The sequence below is a fragment of the Felis catus genome, chromosome C2 (assembly GCF_018350175.1).
Source record: "Felis catus isolate Fca126 chromosome C2, F.catus_Fca126_mat1.0, whole genome shotgun sequence".
NCBI lineage: Eukaryota > Metazoa > Chordata > Mammalia > Carnivora > Felidae > Felis > Felis catus.
Window position 1 is genome coordinate 11,059,775 of NC_058376.1, and position 18,726 is coordinate 11,078,500.

The 18,726-nt window shown below is 49.2% G+C and overlaps 1 protein-coding gene and 1 non-coding gene across 8 annotated transcripts in view; one reads left to right on the top strand and one right to left on the bottom strand.

Annotated features, from left to right (window-relative positions):
* KCNE2 (potassium voltage-gated channel subfamily E regulatory subunit 2) overlaps window positions 1-18,726 on the bottom strand; it is a 270,860-nt gene that overhangs the window by 22,877 nt on the left and 229,257 nt on the right. For all 7 annotated transcript variants that reach the window (XM_045036653.1, XM_045036652.1, XM_023238773.2 and 4 more), the window contains one exon: window positions 9,197-9,316. In XM_045036653.1, the coding sequence (XP_044892588.1) occupies window positions 9,197-9,307 (111 nt within the window). In that variant the 5' untranslated portion in view covers window positions 9,308-9,316. The remainder of the gene's footprint in view (window positions 1-9,196; window positions 9,317-18,726) is intronic.
* LOC111556418 lies at window positions 9,289-9,393 on the top strand. The gene has a single exon (XR_002735899.1). It is a non-coding gene; the product is annotated as a U6 spliceosomal RNA (small nuclear RNA).

Consider the following 18,726-nt stretch of genomic DNA (forward strand, 5'->3'; position numbering starts at 1 on the left):
GAGGCAGGCAAGACCAAGCTAGAACTTGACCGGTGGCCCACCACCCAAGGAGCTTCTAGGGCACAAAGGGTGACTGTTTTCTGGCCAAATCGACAGGATCTTAGGAGGCAACGCGTCAGGGGAGAAAAGGCAACAGAAAAACCCCACGGTTTCAAGCTGAGTGTCTCTTTCTCCTTCTCGTCGGAAAAAAATAAACAGAAGTGTTCTTCGCTGAGTTCTTAAGGGGAAGGTGGGTGGCTGGGGCATACAACAGGAGGAAGAAAAGTTCTTGACAGTTACCATCTCTGATCGCAGATGCAGAGTCAAGGGGAGGAGGCCCCACTGAAGTCCCACTTGGATGCCAGACTCCCGGTGCGAGGGAGGCCACCGTGGCTGCCAGGACCAGGTTGGGCACACACAGGGGGTATTCACAGCCCATGGCCACGGCCGCTCCCGCCCGCCCTGCGCACCCCCAGCAGCAAACAGAACTCTCTGTCTTGGTTCCTGAGTCAAGCCTGCACGAAATTAACTGTAATAATTGGCAGGTGTGCCTCTGGCTTCTGGGTTTCAATTCACCGGGGGCTCATGAAAAAAACTGGATGTTCTGCCGCAGCCAGTATTTAGCTTGGGCTCTGAGAAGCTTCAGCTTTCCATGACGAGAAACAAACTGTGTGGCTGCAGCTGCCCTGGGCAAATAAGAGTTCCAGAACAGCCTTGGAGAAAGAGGCCCCTCTGGCCAACAATCAGTTCGCTCCTTGGGGGAAGCGGAGGAAATAGCCCTTGACCCGCTGCCCTTCTCGGGAGCGCAAAATAATGGAGAAGAAAGGAGTCTTTCCGGGAGGTTTATTTTCCACCCCCAGGATGGAAGAGAGTGATCATCACCTCCAGAGATTTTCTAGGGCATGAATGCCCTTGGACTTCTTTCCGTGAATACCGATGACAGCGAGGGTGTTCATCCCAGCCCACGGCCGGTCATCATTCAAGAGCAGCGATGCCCACAGTATAGGAACCAGCCACCTCCACTCCTGTACCTGTTATCTGCCCATTGCAGACATCACTAATCAAGAGTGGTTATCTTTTCTCCTGAGTTTTAGACGTGAGCTCAGAATCCTTCTCCACACTTCACCCCGGGAAGCCATTACAATTAACAGGAGTTGGCATGAGAGATTGAAAGTATTTGCCACTTCTATTTTAGTAACTCAGAAGAAGCCCAAGCGATAATCTCATCAGAAAGTTTTTTTCGCAAGGACAGGAGTCAAGCGATGTCCTATGACAGACTGTGGCTTTGATGCCAATTACTGCCCAAACAGAGAATCCTTATCACTGCTCTCCAAAGAGCTGGCTCTGACCAGTGACCCTCGGGGAGGGGAACACCTTATGGGATTTCACTGGGGACCCTGGCACGGCGGCCCAGCGGTGGGGTAGCCAATGCCAAGAGCACACCCTTTCTGCTCGTCACACCCACACTTGACGCTTGTCCTTCGACTGGACTTTCTGCCACCAGTTTGTAGCAGGGACAGAGCTGGCTGCCATCCTAAAGGCCTTTAGGAGACAGCTGCTCATGCACGGTGCCCCCCCCCCCGCCATGTGTCACCCCACTGCTCTTTTTCAGCAGGCCTTCTTGGGCCCTTTTTTGTAGGAACTGATGTGTAGCACTGGTGAGAGAGGACTCCAGCCTCCAGGGCTGGGGAAACCCTGAAAAAGTGGCATCTCTCGAGTCGGGCCCACATTCTCCATGGAGGAGGCCCCTAAGTCACAATCCAGGGAACACCAGTTCCTCCTTCATGGACGATCGTCCTTGTGACTTTCGGCTTCCTTCCAACAGGCTTTGGGAAGGTGTCTCCTCCTAGATGCCCTTTCCCATCCCTGTTTTGCCATTCGTCAGAGACCAAACCCTTAAGTGATTACAACAGTGCCTCCCGCGCCTCAGCCCGATGGTATGGGGAGCACCTTCCTCTACTATCGCAAGTTGGTGTGCGTCCCGAACTCCCACCCGATGCCCTCAGGAGATCGGAGAACTTCGCAGCCCCTCGCTCTTTCTCACCTCACCGCTGGGATCCTGAGTCACGTTCCTTGGGATTTGGTCAGTCACTTTAGCTCTGCAAGCTTGTGTCCTTCCCCTGCAAATGGGAATAATGACACCAGCTCCTAGGATTGCTATGAGGACCCAACGAGAGGGCCCACACAAAACCCTAACATGCAGCAAGCATCCAAAGGATACAAGCTTTATTAATATGGGGTAAATATTCCAGCCAAGACATTTCATCTTATGGATTTTATTTTAAGTTTATTTATTTATTTTTGAGAGAGAGAGAGAGAGAGAGAACAATGGGGGAGGGGCAGAGAGAGAGGGAGAGAGAGAGAGAATCCCAGGCAGGCTCCACATTGTCAGCGCAGAGCCCCATGTGGGGCTCAAACATACAAACCGTGAGATCATGACTTGAGCCAAAGTTGGAGGCTTAACTGACGGAGCCATCCAGATGCCCCTCTCCTAAGGATCTTTAAAAGTTGTGGTAAAATACACATAACACAAATTTTACTATTTTGAAGTGTTGTCAATTCAGTGGCATTAAGTATCTTTATAATGTGCAATCATCACCATGATCCAGTTCCAGAACTTTCCATAACCCCAAATGGAAGCCCTGTACCCACTGAGCAGCCCCTCTGCTTTTCTCCCTGCCTAACAGCCTCTAACAACCACTAATCTGCTTGCTGGGTCTATGGATTTGCCAATTCTGGACACTTCAAATAAACAGAATCATACAATATGTGGTTGTCTGTCTGGTTTCTTCCACTTAGCATTATGTTTTCCAGGTTCATCCATGTTGTAACACGTATCAGTACTCCATTCCTTTTTATGGTTAAAGAACATTCCATGGTATGGATAGACCATATTTTGTTGATCTAGTCATCTCTTGATGAGCATTTGGGTTCTTTCAAATTTTGGCTGTTGTGAAAAATGTTGTGAAAAATATTGTGAAAAATGCTATGAGTACTTGTGATCAAGTGTTTGTTTGAAACTCTGTTTGCAGTTTTGGGGGCATACACCCAGAAGCAGAATGGGTTGGGTCAGATGGCAATTCTATGTTTAATGTATTGGGAAATCACACACTGGTTTCCACAGTGGCTCTCCCATCAGCAGTGTATGTGGGTTCTAGTTTGACCATAGTCTCAACAACACTTGCTATTTTCCCTTTCTTAAAGATCTGGCCATCCTAGTGGGTGTGAAATGGTTTCTCATTGTGGGTTTGATTTTCATTTCTCTGGTAACTAACGATATTGAGCATCTTTTCATGAGCTTTGTGGCCATTTGTAGATCTTCTTTGGAGAAATGTCTATTCAAGTCCTTTACTCATTTTTTTAGTGGGGTTGTTTGTCTTTTTGTGGTTTCTCCTACAAATTTTAGGTCATCTTCTAACCAATGGGGTCAGAAAAAAAGAATCACAAGACATGAAAGTGTGTGAGCGCGCGCGCGTGTATGTGTGTGTGTGTGTGTGTGTGTGTGTGTGTGTGTGTTTCCAAATTCCCTATATAACCTGGATGTGTGGGGAATACAACCAGTTCCATTATGTTGTCTAAAACTTATTTGTCTTCCTTTTCATCTTCACTGCCAGTTAAGGGAAAAGCTTAATCTCTAATCTGATCTGCTTTATTATCTAGATCCTAAACTTAAAAAGTCCTCCCACTTATGCTCAGTCTTTTTAGAAAATAAACAAATAAGTAAACCCAAGTTCTAAGTCTCCGTGATTTCTCTTCCCTGACCCCAAGGTGGTCATGGTCTCTGAGAGTGTGATGTGGTGGCAGTTTTATAACCTCAAGGCAGAGGGGACATCTCAGCATTCTTGGTGTGGTGACTTCTGCCTCCTCGGGACGCCTGGGCCATATCCCTTGTCTGCTGGCTGAGCCTCAGCAGACTGGAAATGGCGGCCAAAGACTGTGGTCATGTGGTCAGTCTTCTTGGCTCCATCAGAGGTACCCGCTCCTGGTGACATGGACTCCCCTTTGAAGTCTGGCTGTGACTTCCCCTGGGCCTTCCTCTCAGGGATCCCACCTTACCCCAACCAGAACTGGGCTCCTCCTGAGTCTTATCTTCACCACAGACAGGGAAACCAAGGACTGCTCAGGAAAGCTATAGCCTCGTGCCTTCCTGCCGAGCCACCCCGCACCACCAAGTTTGTGTAGAAGAGCTGCCCCCTTGGGAATCTCCTCCTGAAGACCCAAAGACCTGGTGGTCCATCAGAACGTGGCAACCAAATAGGTCCTTGAAGGACAGGGAAGCATGTTGGGGTGGGAACTCTACTTTCTGACTCTCTTTCACTCCTCAGAGCGCCTAACAGTGTAAGACATGGAAGGGATACTCAAGCCACAAACTGCCTGACTTGACCATGACAAATAGAAGCCTTGGGAGGTTGAAGGCAATAGCTCAGTGGCTATTTCTTTTTGAATTAGAGGAAGCATTCAAATGGCTACCCAAGCCCATCTCCATCATTGACCATGAACTCCCATAACTTAGTGCCCACAAAATGACAAAGGTATAGGGTCTATACTCATATTCTTTCTCTGCCAGTCTTGTAGGTCAGAAGAAGGAATATTTCCCTCCTCTTTGAAGCTAATTCTCCCACCTGTGCTCATAATTCCCAACCCTCCATCTTCTTTAAGATGGGAACTTGAGGGGCGCCTGGGTGGCTCAGTCGGTTGAGCGTCCGACTTCGGCTCAGGTCATGATCTCACGGTCCGTGAGTTCGAGCCCCGCGTCGGGCTCTGTGCTGACAGCTCGGAGCCTGGAGCCCGTTTCGGATTCTGTGTCTCCCTCTCTCTCTGACCCTCCCCCGTTCATGCTCTGTCTGTCCCTGTCTCAAAAATAAATAAACGTTAAAAAAAAAAATTAAAAAAAAAAAATAAGATGGGAACTTGATCCCAGGAGCTCAAAGAGAGGACACCCTGCTCAGATCTACAGAGAAGTGGTTGACCAGTGGGTTTACTGCTGACTCCTCACAGCAGAAACTGCTGAACCTTCCATTGCCTGCTGGTTTTGCCACTGCTTGACGAATGTGTTCACCTTGATCTGCCTGCTGGTAGACTACAAAATCAGGAACACTTAAGGATCTGGGATAAGGGGGAGAAAGATGCAGCCTTCAGCCCAAGAGGTCCCTGTTGGAGCAGGACAGACCAAAGGGGTTTGAATGAATAGGTAGTGAGAATTCTCAAGAGGACACAGAGTCTAAGAAAAGGACTTCCTGGAACTAAAAGAAAATTATTTTTATTAAAAAAAAATTTAAGTTTATTTGTTTTTGAGAGAGAGAGAGAGAGAGAGAAAGCAGAGGAAGGGCAGAGAGAGAGAGGGAGACAGAGAATCTGAAGCAGGCTCCAGGCTCTGAGCTGTCAGCACAGAGCCCAACACGGAGCTCGAACTCACGAACTGCGAGATCATGACCCGAGCCAAAGTCAGACACACAACTGACCGAGCCACCCAGGAGCCCCTATGTTTTATTTTTAAAACGTGGGAAATAACTGAAAGGCGGACAATCACTGCTTATCAGTGAGCTCAAGGTCCACGGGACCGAGTGGAAGAAGGAGCTCATAATATGAAAACACAACGATTTGGAAAACAGGAAGAAACAGCAAGGGATTTAGAGGGACAAAACAGGAGACAGGACGTTCAGATAATAGGAGTGTCAGAAGGAGAGATGGAGGGGGAAAGAGAAGAACAGATGGAGGAGAAGTAATATTTAAGCAAATAACAGAAGAAAATCTCCATGGTCTGATACAAGATTTAAGGCTGTAGATGCTGTAGATAGAAAGGGCCAAGTCCCAGACAGGGTTATTATTTTTTTTTTTTTTGTAAAGACACACACCTAGATGTAACTTGGTGAAATCTTAGAATTCCAAGAGCAAAGAAAACTGCTAACCAAGATGAGAGAGGAGGAAGGGTTACGAAGGGAGGTAGAGCTGTTTCTTTCTACATCTTCACGGTGTTTCACTGGTAAATAGGAGTACTCCCTATTTCAAAATTGACAAAGAAAAAATATATGAATGGGATTCTAATGATTCTCATTTTTCTAGGGGCCCTCTTGACCCGATGTCTAAAGACAGGCATGACCCTGGACCCAGTGCCTAATTGTCCTGTTTCTCTGGTTCTGCCTCTCACATCTGGGTCCTGGGCAGCTCGAGCTCCTTCAGACCATCAAGCACTTCTTGGGTCTTTACTTTGAGCCTGAAACTGTGCTTGACATTGACATGCAAAGGTGAATGAGCATGGTTCCTATGCTTGGAGCGCAAGGTGAGGCCTCTGGGCCTTTGCTCTTGGCTGATTGGGTGAATGGTGACATCACAAAACATCATGCACATGTCCCCCATCAGCCTGACTGGGACCGCCACCCCCCCGACCTGTCAAAGGAAGGTGGTCTGACTCTATAGCCCTGTGGTTTCCATGACAACCTCAGGATGGCATGGAACCTAGCCGAGGTTCTTCTGAGACAAGATGGGTGACTTGGCCTTCCCCCACCCATCCCAGCTCCTTTCTTTTCTCCTTGCACCTGCCTTCCACATCATCCCAGTCACAGTGTGTGTTGGGATTCCCTTATTTCAGGAACACATTCTATATTCGAAAGGCGATGGAAAACAGTCCCCAGAGACAGGCCACCGGGAAGCAGTTGTCACCCAGGAGGGACAAGAGAGGAGATTAAGAACCCAAGAGAGGAGACTCCCTGAAGAGGAAGGTTCTCCCACGTCTTCTCTGGTCAGGAGAGTGAGATGGGGATATAGGAACTTTAAGGGAAGTCAGCAGGAGGAGCATCGGGGAGGACTAGAGAGGTAGTCTCTATCAGAAGGACCGTGGAGGGCCACCACCCAGGGCACTGACCTGCACCGCCAGGATCTGCCAGGGGCAGCTCAGGAGGGTTGTAAATGATACTCAGTGAGGCAGGAATATCACCATATCGGACACAGTCGGGTTTCCAATCACCAGTGTGTCTGCGGAGCTAATGCGTTTGCCTATCTGGAGGTACCAGACTAGGTAAAGGGGTGCAGCCTCCCAGGTGCTCAGTGACTCCAAGTAACATCAGATGCACCTTTAGCCCAAGGCAATAAACTCACACTCCCCGCTTGTTCGCCATCACCCCTCCACAACCTCCCTCTCTGATTCCCCTTCCGCCTGTCTGGTCAGGAACTGGGCACGGCCTGGAGCTTGGGACCCTTCCTTACCCCAAAGCTTCTTCTCAATCCCAGAGGCCAAGAAACAAGAGCACGGTCACCCCTCCTTCCCGCCCCCCTGAGATACGCATCTTAGTTAGGGCAAAGACCCCAGAGGCCCAAATGAGGAGATGTCAAGGCATCCCAGGGCAGCTCAAGGCCACGTGGCCCACCCCAGCCAAGGTCCGAGCCAAAGGACATAAAGAAATAAGCTTTCTATGGAGAGAATCTTCAAGGATTTGCACTCCTGCCCAGTTGACAAAAGCCCCAAAGTGTTGGCCTGGGGAGGGAGTGCCAACTTTATGTTTAGTCTGGCACTGATCTAACAGGCCTGCAAGGATCAGCACGCTGAGAGTGTGGGTTTCAAGGCCCCTGAGTGCCCGTGTTTATCTTCAGGCCCAGATCCAAGAGCTGAGAAATGTGTCCGTTTCAAAATAATAATTACAATAGTCTGTCTTCGGTAGGATGCAGACTTTGGAATCCATGTCAAAGTACAGTGGGACAAAACACCCTAAGAGGAAGAGATTTGTATGCCCGAAGAATGGAATTTGATGTAAGAATTCTCAGAATTCATGTGGGCCTCACACACCTCAATAAGAAAAAGATGTGAAGACATGATAATTGGAAGAGATAATGAGGGAAAAGACTGGAGCTTAATGCTTTGCAAAATTGGGTGTTTCAGCTGGTTCTGGTCATTGGACAATGGAAGGATCAGCATTTGGATATTCAATTACCTCCTGAAGCTGAGGACTAGTTGAATATATTTGGTTCCGGAAATGTCCCAATGAAGCAAGAGAAAAATGGAACAAAAGGCTTTGGCAGAGGCCAAGCCATTCTCACAGCTGCAGAAATGGAAGACAAATCCAGAGCGCCCTCCACCCCGCCCCAAACCCAGCCCCCTCGTGGCCTTAGGAAAACACACGAAGCAGAGCTTTGCGACAGCTTGGCTCACGACGGCATGAGCCCCCCCAGGAAGACCCCCCTCTGTGGGCCCACCGTGTCCCTAGGACACGCCATCTCTGCCCCACTAAGAACGAGAAATACTGAAATAACCTTTCTGACTGTTGGCACGAGGCACCCGGGCACCCGGGCACCCAGGCACTTACCAACTGGCTTCCCTGCCTCCTTATAGAAAAATGCCAACTTCTCAACCACACACTGACATTCCTGGCAGAAAGAGCCTTCTTATTCCAACCTGAACCAACGAGAAACAAAGCCAGTCGAGAAATTTGCCTGTTGGGATTGCAAAGCTTTGAATGCCATCAGTCATGTGGAAAATGTTGAGCCGAGCCTGGCAGAGCTCTCCAAGGCCTCCATGCAAACAACAAAAGGCTGCTGAGAGCTCTCAGGCCCGCGTGGAGGAGGAATCGCTAATCACAAAACCAGTCCCTGGCCTCCTCCGATGGCCCTAATGAGGACCAGGTGACCGCAGATGAATGCGACCACACTGCCTTTGCGTTTGTCAACTCTGAGATTACCGCAAAGCCTGGAATGAATGAGTCTACAAACAAGAAAATCTATCTGTTCGGGAGCTGGAAAGAATAGGATGTGGAAAAGGCGGGGGGTGCCATCAATTACTTGTGGTTCTCGGAGAGCCAAGAATTATGCTTGGAAGTACAACTTCTGAGCATCTGGAGAAGTCTTTGGTCAGCATCCTCCGTCTTCTGGATAATATCAAAATCATTCAGACCATCCAAGCGAGGCCAGATGGAGGCAATATTGTGTAGTGTGCAAACTTGTCTTGGGCCCCTCTCTGCCCTCCCCCTGCTTCTTGCCTGTCTTCCTGGCGGGGGGGAGGGGCACACCACCCAGAACAGCTTAGGGTCTCACCTTCTCACCTGCCAAATCGGCTCCTAAGAATGGGTCTGAAACAGGGTATTAACGCATTTATATTGTAACGGGAGCGAATGCCTTCGGACGGAGGGTCCCTGTTCTCACCGTGGAAACTGAGGAATTAGCTGACAGCAGAGAAGGCAGGGGTCACAGTGAGGAGGCTTTGGCGGAGGGAGGAGGGAGGGACACTCACCCAGCTCTTCCCTTCACTTCCTGTGGGGCCTTGGACACTGGCCTCTCTCTCTCGGTCTCGGTTCCCTTCTCTCCACAAGGAGGGACACGACTGCTCCCTTTGGCGACACATATGCTGAAACTGGAAAAACACAGGGAAGATTAGCATGGCCCCTGTGCAAGGAGGGACATGACTTAGGTGACTTGGATCTCCCTTCGATCTGGACGGGCCCACGGGCCGTGGGCCGGCGGAAGCTTCTTGTGAGGTAGTGAGGCCTGTTTATGGAGATGGGGGGACCCGATAGGAGGTGCTGCAGCGCCCCTGTGGAGCAGCCTGTCGCCGCCTCCGGAAAGGCTGACCACGGGGTCCACCGGGCCTGGGGGACTGGCCACAAGGGGTCACTCTCACGGTACCCATGGGGGCACTTGGGATCATACTGACGGTGTGATAGTACTCGGGCTGGGCCCCGGTGTACCTCGATTTTACTCCCCTGCAAGGTTCCAGTCGCCCTGCAGGTGAGACCAATGACTCAGCTTTGCCAGGACGAATGACGCCCCCTGGGTTTGTGCAAAGCCACCACCACCCTGCGTCCTCCTCCAAATCATTCCCAAGCAATATCGGACACGGCAGGAGCTCGACTCTTCCCGCGGACACTGTCCCTGTCATCACGCTTCCTCCTCTTCCCTCACAGCCCGCCTGCACCTCAAAGCGCCCCACAAACCCCGTGGACTTGACCAGGCTAGAAGTCAGGGCCACAGAGGACCATTCCCTGTTATTCATAAATGTAGGTGGGTTGTTTTTTGTTTTTTGTTTTTTGATTTTTTTTTTTTTTAGGAGAGGTATGGGGGTGTCTGGGAAAAGGTTTTTAAAATAACTTTTTACAGCTAATGAAGAATTTTAAAATATCCTTTAAAACAAAAGGCCTCTTTGGAGCTCAGGCCGCAGAACACCAACACAATGAGCACCCTGTTTACTTGCTACAAATTGTTTACTTTGCCACAAATTGAATGCAGAGAGAGGGCTTTTTGTGCCTCGGGTTGCAAAGATGTCAGCCTCGAAAAGAATTCAAGTAACTTTAGCCCCGTTCCACACACCCCACCTCAACTATGTGCTATGGAATGATGTTGTGTTTGGAGCAGCTGTCCAGCGCTCTGATTTGGCCCTGCGGTGGGGTGGGGGTGGCCGGGTCTCTTATTACAACTCTGTCTTTTAGACCCTAGGGTGAAGAAAATGAATACAGCAACGTGGTGTTTTTGACCTGTGGAAGAGACTCCAGGCTCCACGTGAGATGGAAGGGAGGGCGTGTAGGAAGGAGGGGAGGAGAGGTGCTCTCTCTCCTCACAGCTTATTTTGGGGAGCTATCCCTCACCCTCTGACCGCCCCCCCCCACCCCCCCACCCTCCACGGTCTGCCATTAATGAAAATATATCTTCCACTCTCCAATCCCGTGGTTCCCCATAGTTCACCCTAGTTGCTGTTTGCTGTGGGCTACATTGTGTCCCTCCCGAATTCGTGTATTAGAACCCCAACCCCCAGTATCTCAGGATGTATTTGGAGATGGGGCCTTTAAAGAGGTGATAACGCTAAAATGGGGCCTTTCGGGTGGGCCCTGATCCTATCTGACTGGTTTCCTTGTAAGAAGAGGAAATTTGGACACCCCCAAGAGACACCAAGGGTGCACGTGCACCAAGGGAGACCGCGTGGGGACACAGCGAGAAGATGGCCGTCTGTCTCCAAGCCAAGGAGAGAGGTCTCCGAGGAAACCAGCCCTGCGGGCACCTTGATCTTGGACTTCTAGCCTCCGGAACTGTGTGCAATAAATTTCTGAAGTTTTAAGCCAGCCGGTCTATAGTATTTTGTATGGAGCCCTAGCAATTTAATACCCTGTCAGAAGACAAAGACCCTGCAGCTGTCTCCAAGCTTTCCTTTCTCATTCTATAAATAGAAATATCTGTCTTGTAGGACTCTTGCAAGGGTTGGTTCAGACTGCAGGTGACAAGGCATGGGGAGCAGGGGTCGGAGACAGGCGCTCGCTAAATAATTATGAATGTTCAACTTGTTATTGAGGGACTAATCGGTGCTTGTACGTTACTTATGGGCCCCTGGCCCCTTACTCTCCATCATTCCTGAAATCTCTCTCTATCGCTTTGATGATTTAGGCGCAAAAGGATTTCGTGTTGTTGGCAAGCCTGGGGATCTCCTCCTCTGGACCACCACGTTGTCCATTTCCAGGGGGCCCAATTCCTGGTGTTTGTCACCCGGAAACCAATCCCTTCTTCATGACTGTAATTTACATCCTCACCAATTTCACGGAAAGTCAGTATTCCATAGTAACCATGGGCAAGACAAAGTTGTGTTGAAGGTCTATACGAATTGTATCCACAAAGCTATTCACTTTTAGGTCAAACTCTAGGAAATGAGTCAGGTGTGATTTTGCCCTGATACAATCTGTTTCCTTTCCCCAAAGAAATACTATTTTTTAACTATTGGGAATTCTGTCTTCTCTCATACCTGTGCTGTGTGATATGCTGGAGAAGCAAGGCTTATACACTGAGACTTCTGTTAGGTAGGAGGGTTTCCGGGGACACTGTGACCACATGTAATGATGGGTTACATCCTTCACCAACAGTCCTGGCCATTGATCTACATTTAGCTTGCTTGTCTTTGAAAATACTGGGCTTTGACCACCTCTGAAATGAAACTTCCAACCTGATAAATTAGAATCTCCCCCAAAGTTCTCCCAACCAACATTGGCTCGGATCCTGGCCACATACCACTTCTCTAGCTTAATTTCTCTAACTCAAAAGACCCTCTTGGCCCTCAGTGTCCGAGAGCCACAGATTCTCTGCGTGGCTTTTGGACCAATCTTTCTATAAACACTTTGGCCTTGAAAAGTTAGCTCACCGTGGAGCTAGTTTAGATCTCTTTGTCTAAATGAGATGGGCAGGACAAACAACTGTAACAGCAGAGGTAAATGTACCGTATCCTGTCTAATTAATGTTTTTCAGCTTTTACAAGACGCTCTCCTCACTACTGACGGATAACCTCAGCCTCGGGATTGTAGAGACAGCTGTGCTCGTGAAAAGAGAGTTGTCTCCATTTATGCCAGCCATGGCTGTCCGTCTTTGGCAACTACTTCTCTCCGTATCTGACGTCTCTTCCTTCCACTTGGACTTAGGAAACCTGCATGCCCAGGGATCACTCTTTTAAAAAGTAGTAGGAGCCAGAACTCAGTCACAAGGAGTTTGACTCCGCTGAGCATGTCCTGCCTCACATCTGTATCTGTCTCCCTCTTGCTATTGTGTGCCCACTCAACTGCATGGCCCTGGGGCAAAGCAAGACTCCTCAACCCAAGGCAGCCCTGGACCAGAAGGGCTGTCTTCCTCCAGGGAGCCCCAGCAGTCTGGGGAGGACCTTGACATTGGCGGCTGCGGCCCCTGGCCCCTTACTCTCCCTCCTGGATTCTGTTCCGTCCGTACTTTCTCCACCGTCTCCAGACCAGCTCAGCTGCATGCACTTTGCCTGCTGAGTTGCCACCACGGGAGGGGAACCCAAATTTGTCCCCAAGATGCAGAAAAGAGGAGCAGTTATGCCGTAGACTTCCAGTGGGCTGCCCAGTTTCAATCCTGGCTCCTCCACTTACTCGCTGTGTGGTTTGGGACAAATTACTGGACCTCTCTGCGCCTTGGACTCCACATCTGTAAAATGCGGAATGACAACAGCACCTCCCTCACAGGGAGACTGTGAAGATGAAACAGCATAGTCTGAACACTGAATAATCATTTGCTGTCGTTATTTGCACTAGCAGTCCTAAGGACACCTCCCTCCTCTTAGAGATAATATTTTAGAAGGAAGCTCTTGTTAAAAATTAAAAAAAAATTTTTTTTACTGTTTATTTTTATTTTTGAGCGAGAGAGAGAGAGAGAGAGAGAGAGAATGTAAACAGGGGAGGAGGAGAGAGAGAGGGAGACACAGAATCCGAAGCAGGCTCCAGGCTTGGAGCAGTCAGCACAGAGCCCGAGGCGGGGCTCAAACCACACAAATCGTGAGATCGTGACCTGAGCCCAAGTTGGACTGAGCCAGCCAGGTGGCCCTAAAAAATTGTTTTCATGTTTATTTTTGAGACAGAGAGACAGCGAGCACATGTGTGCATGAGTGGGGGAGGGGCAGGGAGAAGGGGGGGCAGAGGACCCGAGGCAGACCTTTCGCTGACAGTGGTGAGCCTGATGCGGGGCTCGGACTCAAGAACCGTGAGATCATGACCTGAGCTGAAGTCAGATGCTTAACCCGCTGAGCCAGCCAAGCACCCCTAGTAGGAAGCTCTTAACCGTAGAAAACACTGGAAGAGCTAAAGAAATACATCTCTAACTGCAGATTTCCAGCACCCTGGTGCATGGGTACTTCCTTGTATCCTCCAAATCATATCACCCACCTGTCCTGACCATGCAAACAGTGCAAATAATAGCCACCAAGCTATTTGTGTGCACAAAGTAGCCGATCGCCTCGCGCCAACACTGACTCAAGCTTTTCATTAGTTTGATGTGTGCGGAGGAGGTTCCTGTCCTATTTAAATGAGGCCCAAGGAAGACTTAATCTCTGCAGTGATGACCATTACTCCAGAAAAGCAATGAGGGAGGGGCAGGGCCCGGCCCCAGGCTGGCTTGCTAGGCCTTGCCTGAATTCTGTCCACAGAGCGGGGAGCAGGGTAGAGGGGCTGTGCTAAAGGAGAGTGGACAGCTCTGGAGGTTCCCCCCCCCCCCTTTTTTTTTCTGCTGTGCACAGTTGGACCAGTTACTGGTCCCGATCGCGACGCCTTGTTTATTGATTCCACAGGCTCAGGACCAGAGCATGATGAATATCACTTTTCCACTGGGGCTAAAGTCACAGGGCCAAAAGACTGAGGCAGTCATCCAGAAAACAAAATTGTTTTTGTCTGAATGTGCCGTTGGAGATACTCTGAAAAACAGGCTTTTCAGGTGATTATGGAACTTAAGCAAAGCCAGGCTCTTGCTTGAATTATCCACATAATTGCCCCAGTTCTCCCGTGTGATCATGCAGATACGACCTCGCAAATCTCCGGCTCATCTGAGCGAGCATTCGAAGTCAGGCAACAAGGGTAATGATGCCAATTTAATAAAGGAAGGACTAGGCTCTGCTGAGAATCCAGCTGTAGCAACAGCCTGGTGTTTAAGAATTTGTGTTTAAGGACTTCCTTTGGCAGAGGTTTGACGAATGTTTTTATTGCTAGTTGTCCACAATAATCCTGGAAGGTGTAGTTCCCGCCTTGAGGATCATCTTGGTCCCTGAACAAGCTTGTCATCTCGGATGTCTTTCCCTGCTGGGAGATCCCGTTTCCCTACTGCTGGGGGTGTCCATGGTGGGCCGGTTCCCGAATCAGCCGTCTGCTCTGTATTAACCAACCTGGCTGCCATCTTGCAGAGTCAGTGTATTTCCTCTGAGACGCGCTTCCTGTCCCTGCCTTTGGCTAGCTAGGCAGTTACCCCCCTGAGGGGGGTATTGGATAGAGTATCCGAGCACCACCCCCACCAAGGCCACAGCCAGGACCCCAGCAGGAAATAAGTGGCTTGGCAAGATATGATCATTCAAGGAGGAGATAATTACGAAATGGTGGGCTGGCTGAACGGGACCCTGAGGGCTGGTGCAAGAGTGCAGCGTTGACACTGTCTTGGCTTTTCCATCCGTCTGACCAGACAAGGGAGGCAGAGGTCCCCAGAACACGGAACCTGGAGCAGGCCACCTTGGGAAGAGCTGCGAGGGACATAGCCTGCCAAGACCACCTTAGAGCAAGGGGCCAGGGAATTCAGACTAGGCGCCATCCCACTGCTAGCCTCTGATCTTAGGTTGAGCACCCTCCTAGCTGAACTCAACCAGAAGGGGGAATCTCCTCCATCCCATCCATGAGCCCATACAGGTCAGGCCCTCAGGGCAGAAAACAGGGGTGGAAGAGGGTGGAGGGTGGAAGCAACACGGTGAAGAGAGAGATCCTGCAAACGGAGAAGTCAAAACTCAATTGTACAAAGGAACCCAGCTTGCAAATTCAGAATGGAGTTTCCTTGGGTCTTGTAACCAGACTCTAAATCCCAACAAGAGTCAGCTGGTATAGAACCTAGACTCTGCTGGCTTCACAGGTCTGAGAGGGTTATTTTGACTTTGGTTCCGATAAGTTATCATCGCCTTAGGAAGCTATAGAAATTGCTATCTTGTATAGTCACTGAAATCTCGGGAATGGGTAAAAATAAAAACGAGTAGGAAAATAATAAAGAAATCGCTCCATGATACTAGCACTTTTATCACTGTTTTAAGAGTAATTGTAACAAAGTGTCATTATCACCATGATAATAACATACACGCTTTTTGAAGTGTGTAAAAGAACCCGATATGGTAGAATTGTGATTTTAATTGGATGATAAGGCAAATTTGATTAAAGAAGTTCGTAATCAACGTTTAAACGTCAGGGACTTTTTTAATTTGGAAATTCCTAAGTTTTATGTTATTGGGTGGGTAAATGGTGTTTGGATTTTTACAGGAACAATATTTAATAGGCTTATGGGATTAATAAATCATGCATTAGATTAAGCACACGTAGTATTGAGTGTTGCTTTTTATGGTCAAAGCCATTGGACGTTCACAGGGCCACTCTCATGTTACTATGGACGTTGTCACGTAAGGTCCAAACCAAGTCCCTTCATGGCTGTGATGCATCGATTGATTCCTACGGGGATTTCTCATCCTAATTCTTTACTGCTAGACCCTCTTTTTGGTCTCTGATGTGAGGCCTCGTTCTTGCCCTATTATTATTTGGGGGTATGTATGCCTTGACTCCCCGACTAGACTGTAACCTCAGGGAGACCAGAATTTCTCCAGAAACAATCTTCATTTCTTTTCCATTTTCCATTTCTCCAAGCCCAGTGCTAGACACATAGTAGGTAGTCACTACATGTTTGCTATTCGGTTGTTTGTTTTTAGACATGTGTGCAATGGTTGTTATTACGCTACAGGGACCCCAATAAACAAAATAACATTTTCTGTCAAGGAAGGAGTTAATATAGAGGATTCAGATGCGGCCAGCTTGAGTATTTAGTGATGAGAACGTTTTATTGGTACTTCCAGGACTTCCGTAAAAATACTTCCTCAATTCTAGGATGACCTTTGTGCCCTTTCTCTATTTCACCCTCACTATCGTGCCGAGACTCATTCAGCACCATGGACTTTTTAGGCTCTGGGGTTCTCTAAAGGTATAAGGTACAACTTCTTTTGAGGAGGCTCAAACCTTGTTAACAGAATTCATCTATTAAGAAGATGTCCTACGAATATCTACTGTGTGTCCAGCATGTGCTAGGTCCTGGGAATACAGAGAAAGACGCAGAGTCTCTGCCCCCTTACAAGGTCACGATCTTGTCAGCCTCACACAAAACCATACGCCATGTGTTCCGTGAGATGTGAGTGACAATAAATCTTCTTATTAGACTTGAGAAGGAAGCCACCATGGTGTGACTGAGTCGTTGGGAAAGTTCCGTGAAAGAGGTGGCAGGCTGGTGAGATAGACCTTAGGGAATCAAGGGCGGAGGGTGGAGGTGGGAGATGTATTCTTACTCGAGGCGGGTGAACAAGGTAGTAACAGAGGTAGAAGCGATTCTGTTCCGGCCACACTGCAGCACGGTGGCCCCATTGCCCCAGGGTAACTGCTGAGAATGGAGCTCTGCGGAAGTGATACGAGCCGACCAGAGCCCGCTGAGGGCCATCTAGGAAGGGATGACAGGGTGTCAAGTCCCCGTCAAGGGTTGAGAGTAGATCCACAGGTAGTGCGATGACAACATGATGTGTCGGAGGTGGTGTTTTTAGTACCAGACATTCCTTCCTGCTCACTAGGTCCTTCTTCTAGTCTATCAATTGGAACATTCCAAAGGCAGGATTTTAAAAACCTGACCCAGCCAAGGTGGAAGTGGGCTGTGGAATGGGATAAGAGGCACGGGGAGTCAGTGAGGGAGGGGCTACTCTACTTGAGGAAGAATCACTCCCCGTGAGCATTCCTGAAAGGGGGCAAGCCTGGAGGGAGGAGGTGCCTCCGTGCCAAGCCTGAGGGCTGGAGAAGCAAAAGCTGGGTGGCGTGTCAATGGGGCAAATGGCCCAGTCCCCTGTCAGTTTCCCTGAATCCACATCAGTGTTGAGAGTAGCTGGATGATCCCCGTGTGCCCCAGAGTAAGAAGCAATAGAGAGAGAGAGCCAGAACTCAGGGGCCCCAGGAGGACACTGTGGTGACATACATTGCCGAGGACAGGGACCTGACAGGAGTGACAGAAGCCTCGGGCTGTGCCAGTGTGTGTGGAGGATGATGAGTGGTAACCGGATGCCAGACCCTCACCCCCACCACCTCCCGGCATAAGAATCCCAGGGGGAAAGGGGAGAACAGGGCAGCAGAAGGATCTGAGATGACCCCGAGTTCACAGACATTTCGGTTTCCACTATGTGGCAAACTAAGAGCCTGAAATAGAAGGTAAAGGTGGTTATTTTGAAAATTAAAATCATGAACGTCTCTGAGTTTGTGATCTGAGATTTGTGCCACACGTTTAAGACTAGAAGGAAAAGTAGAGACACTGAAATAGACACAGGAAAGTAGGACAAAACCCCAAAGAGATAGGTGATGTCACAGAAGTCAGGGGAAGGAAGACATCCATGAACTGGGTCGCAGCAGGGGAGCATCCAAGGAGCTGATGCTTGAAGAGCCAGGGATGAGCCACGGGCCCCCCAAGTTGGCTGTGAGAAGTGAGGCAGTGGGCTCTCAGGGCACGGAGGCCACCCGCACAACGCTTCCCTCGGCCTTACCAGCCGCCTCTGGGTGCACCTAGTCATGTACCTTGAACTGGGGACACCGTCGCCTGCCCCGTTCTTCGGGGGACAGACCATTTAGCCCTTTTTTGATCCCAATACAAGGCTCCTTGTCAGGAAGTTTGACCGGACTCAGCATACATATTGAAAAGCAAACATGAGGCGGACTTGGTCCAGTTTGAAGGTCATAGAGCAGCTGACTGAATATAACGCTTCAAAATGGAAGGGGACGAAGGGAATCAGGTAAGCTTAGGACAACTGTCAGCTCGTCGATCTGACGCTGTGACCAGAATTGGTCATGCATGGTGCTGCAGGCCAGTGACTATGCTCCAGTCCAGTGTCGATGACCCACGCACTGATTTCTTCTGTTCTCTCCACTGTTTTCCGTGTTTTGTCCTTGGCTACTGGCATATTATTGTTAAATGCAAAGTGCTACAGCTGCCGATTAACCAAACCATGAGGACGTGTTGTCCGGTTAGCGTGGGTTTGGTGAATCGAGCATGCCTACACCCTGTTGGTGAGGATAGGATGCTAGAGGACAATGTGACAATAAGTAACAAAAGCCTTGAGAAAATTGTTGTAGCTGTGACACAGCGATCCCATTTCTAGACGTTTAGCCGGGAAATAATCCCAGGCATGTGAAAAGATACGTAGGCAACGATGGATGTTCATAACTAGGAGAAAATTGGAAACAAATGCCAAAC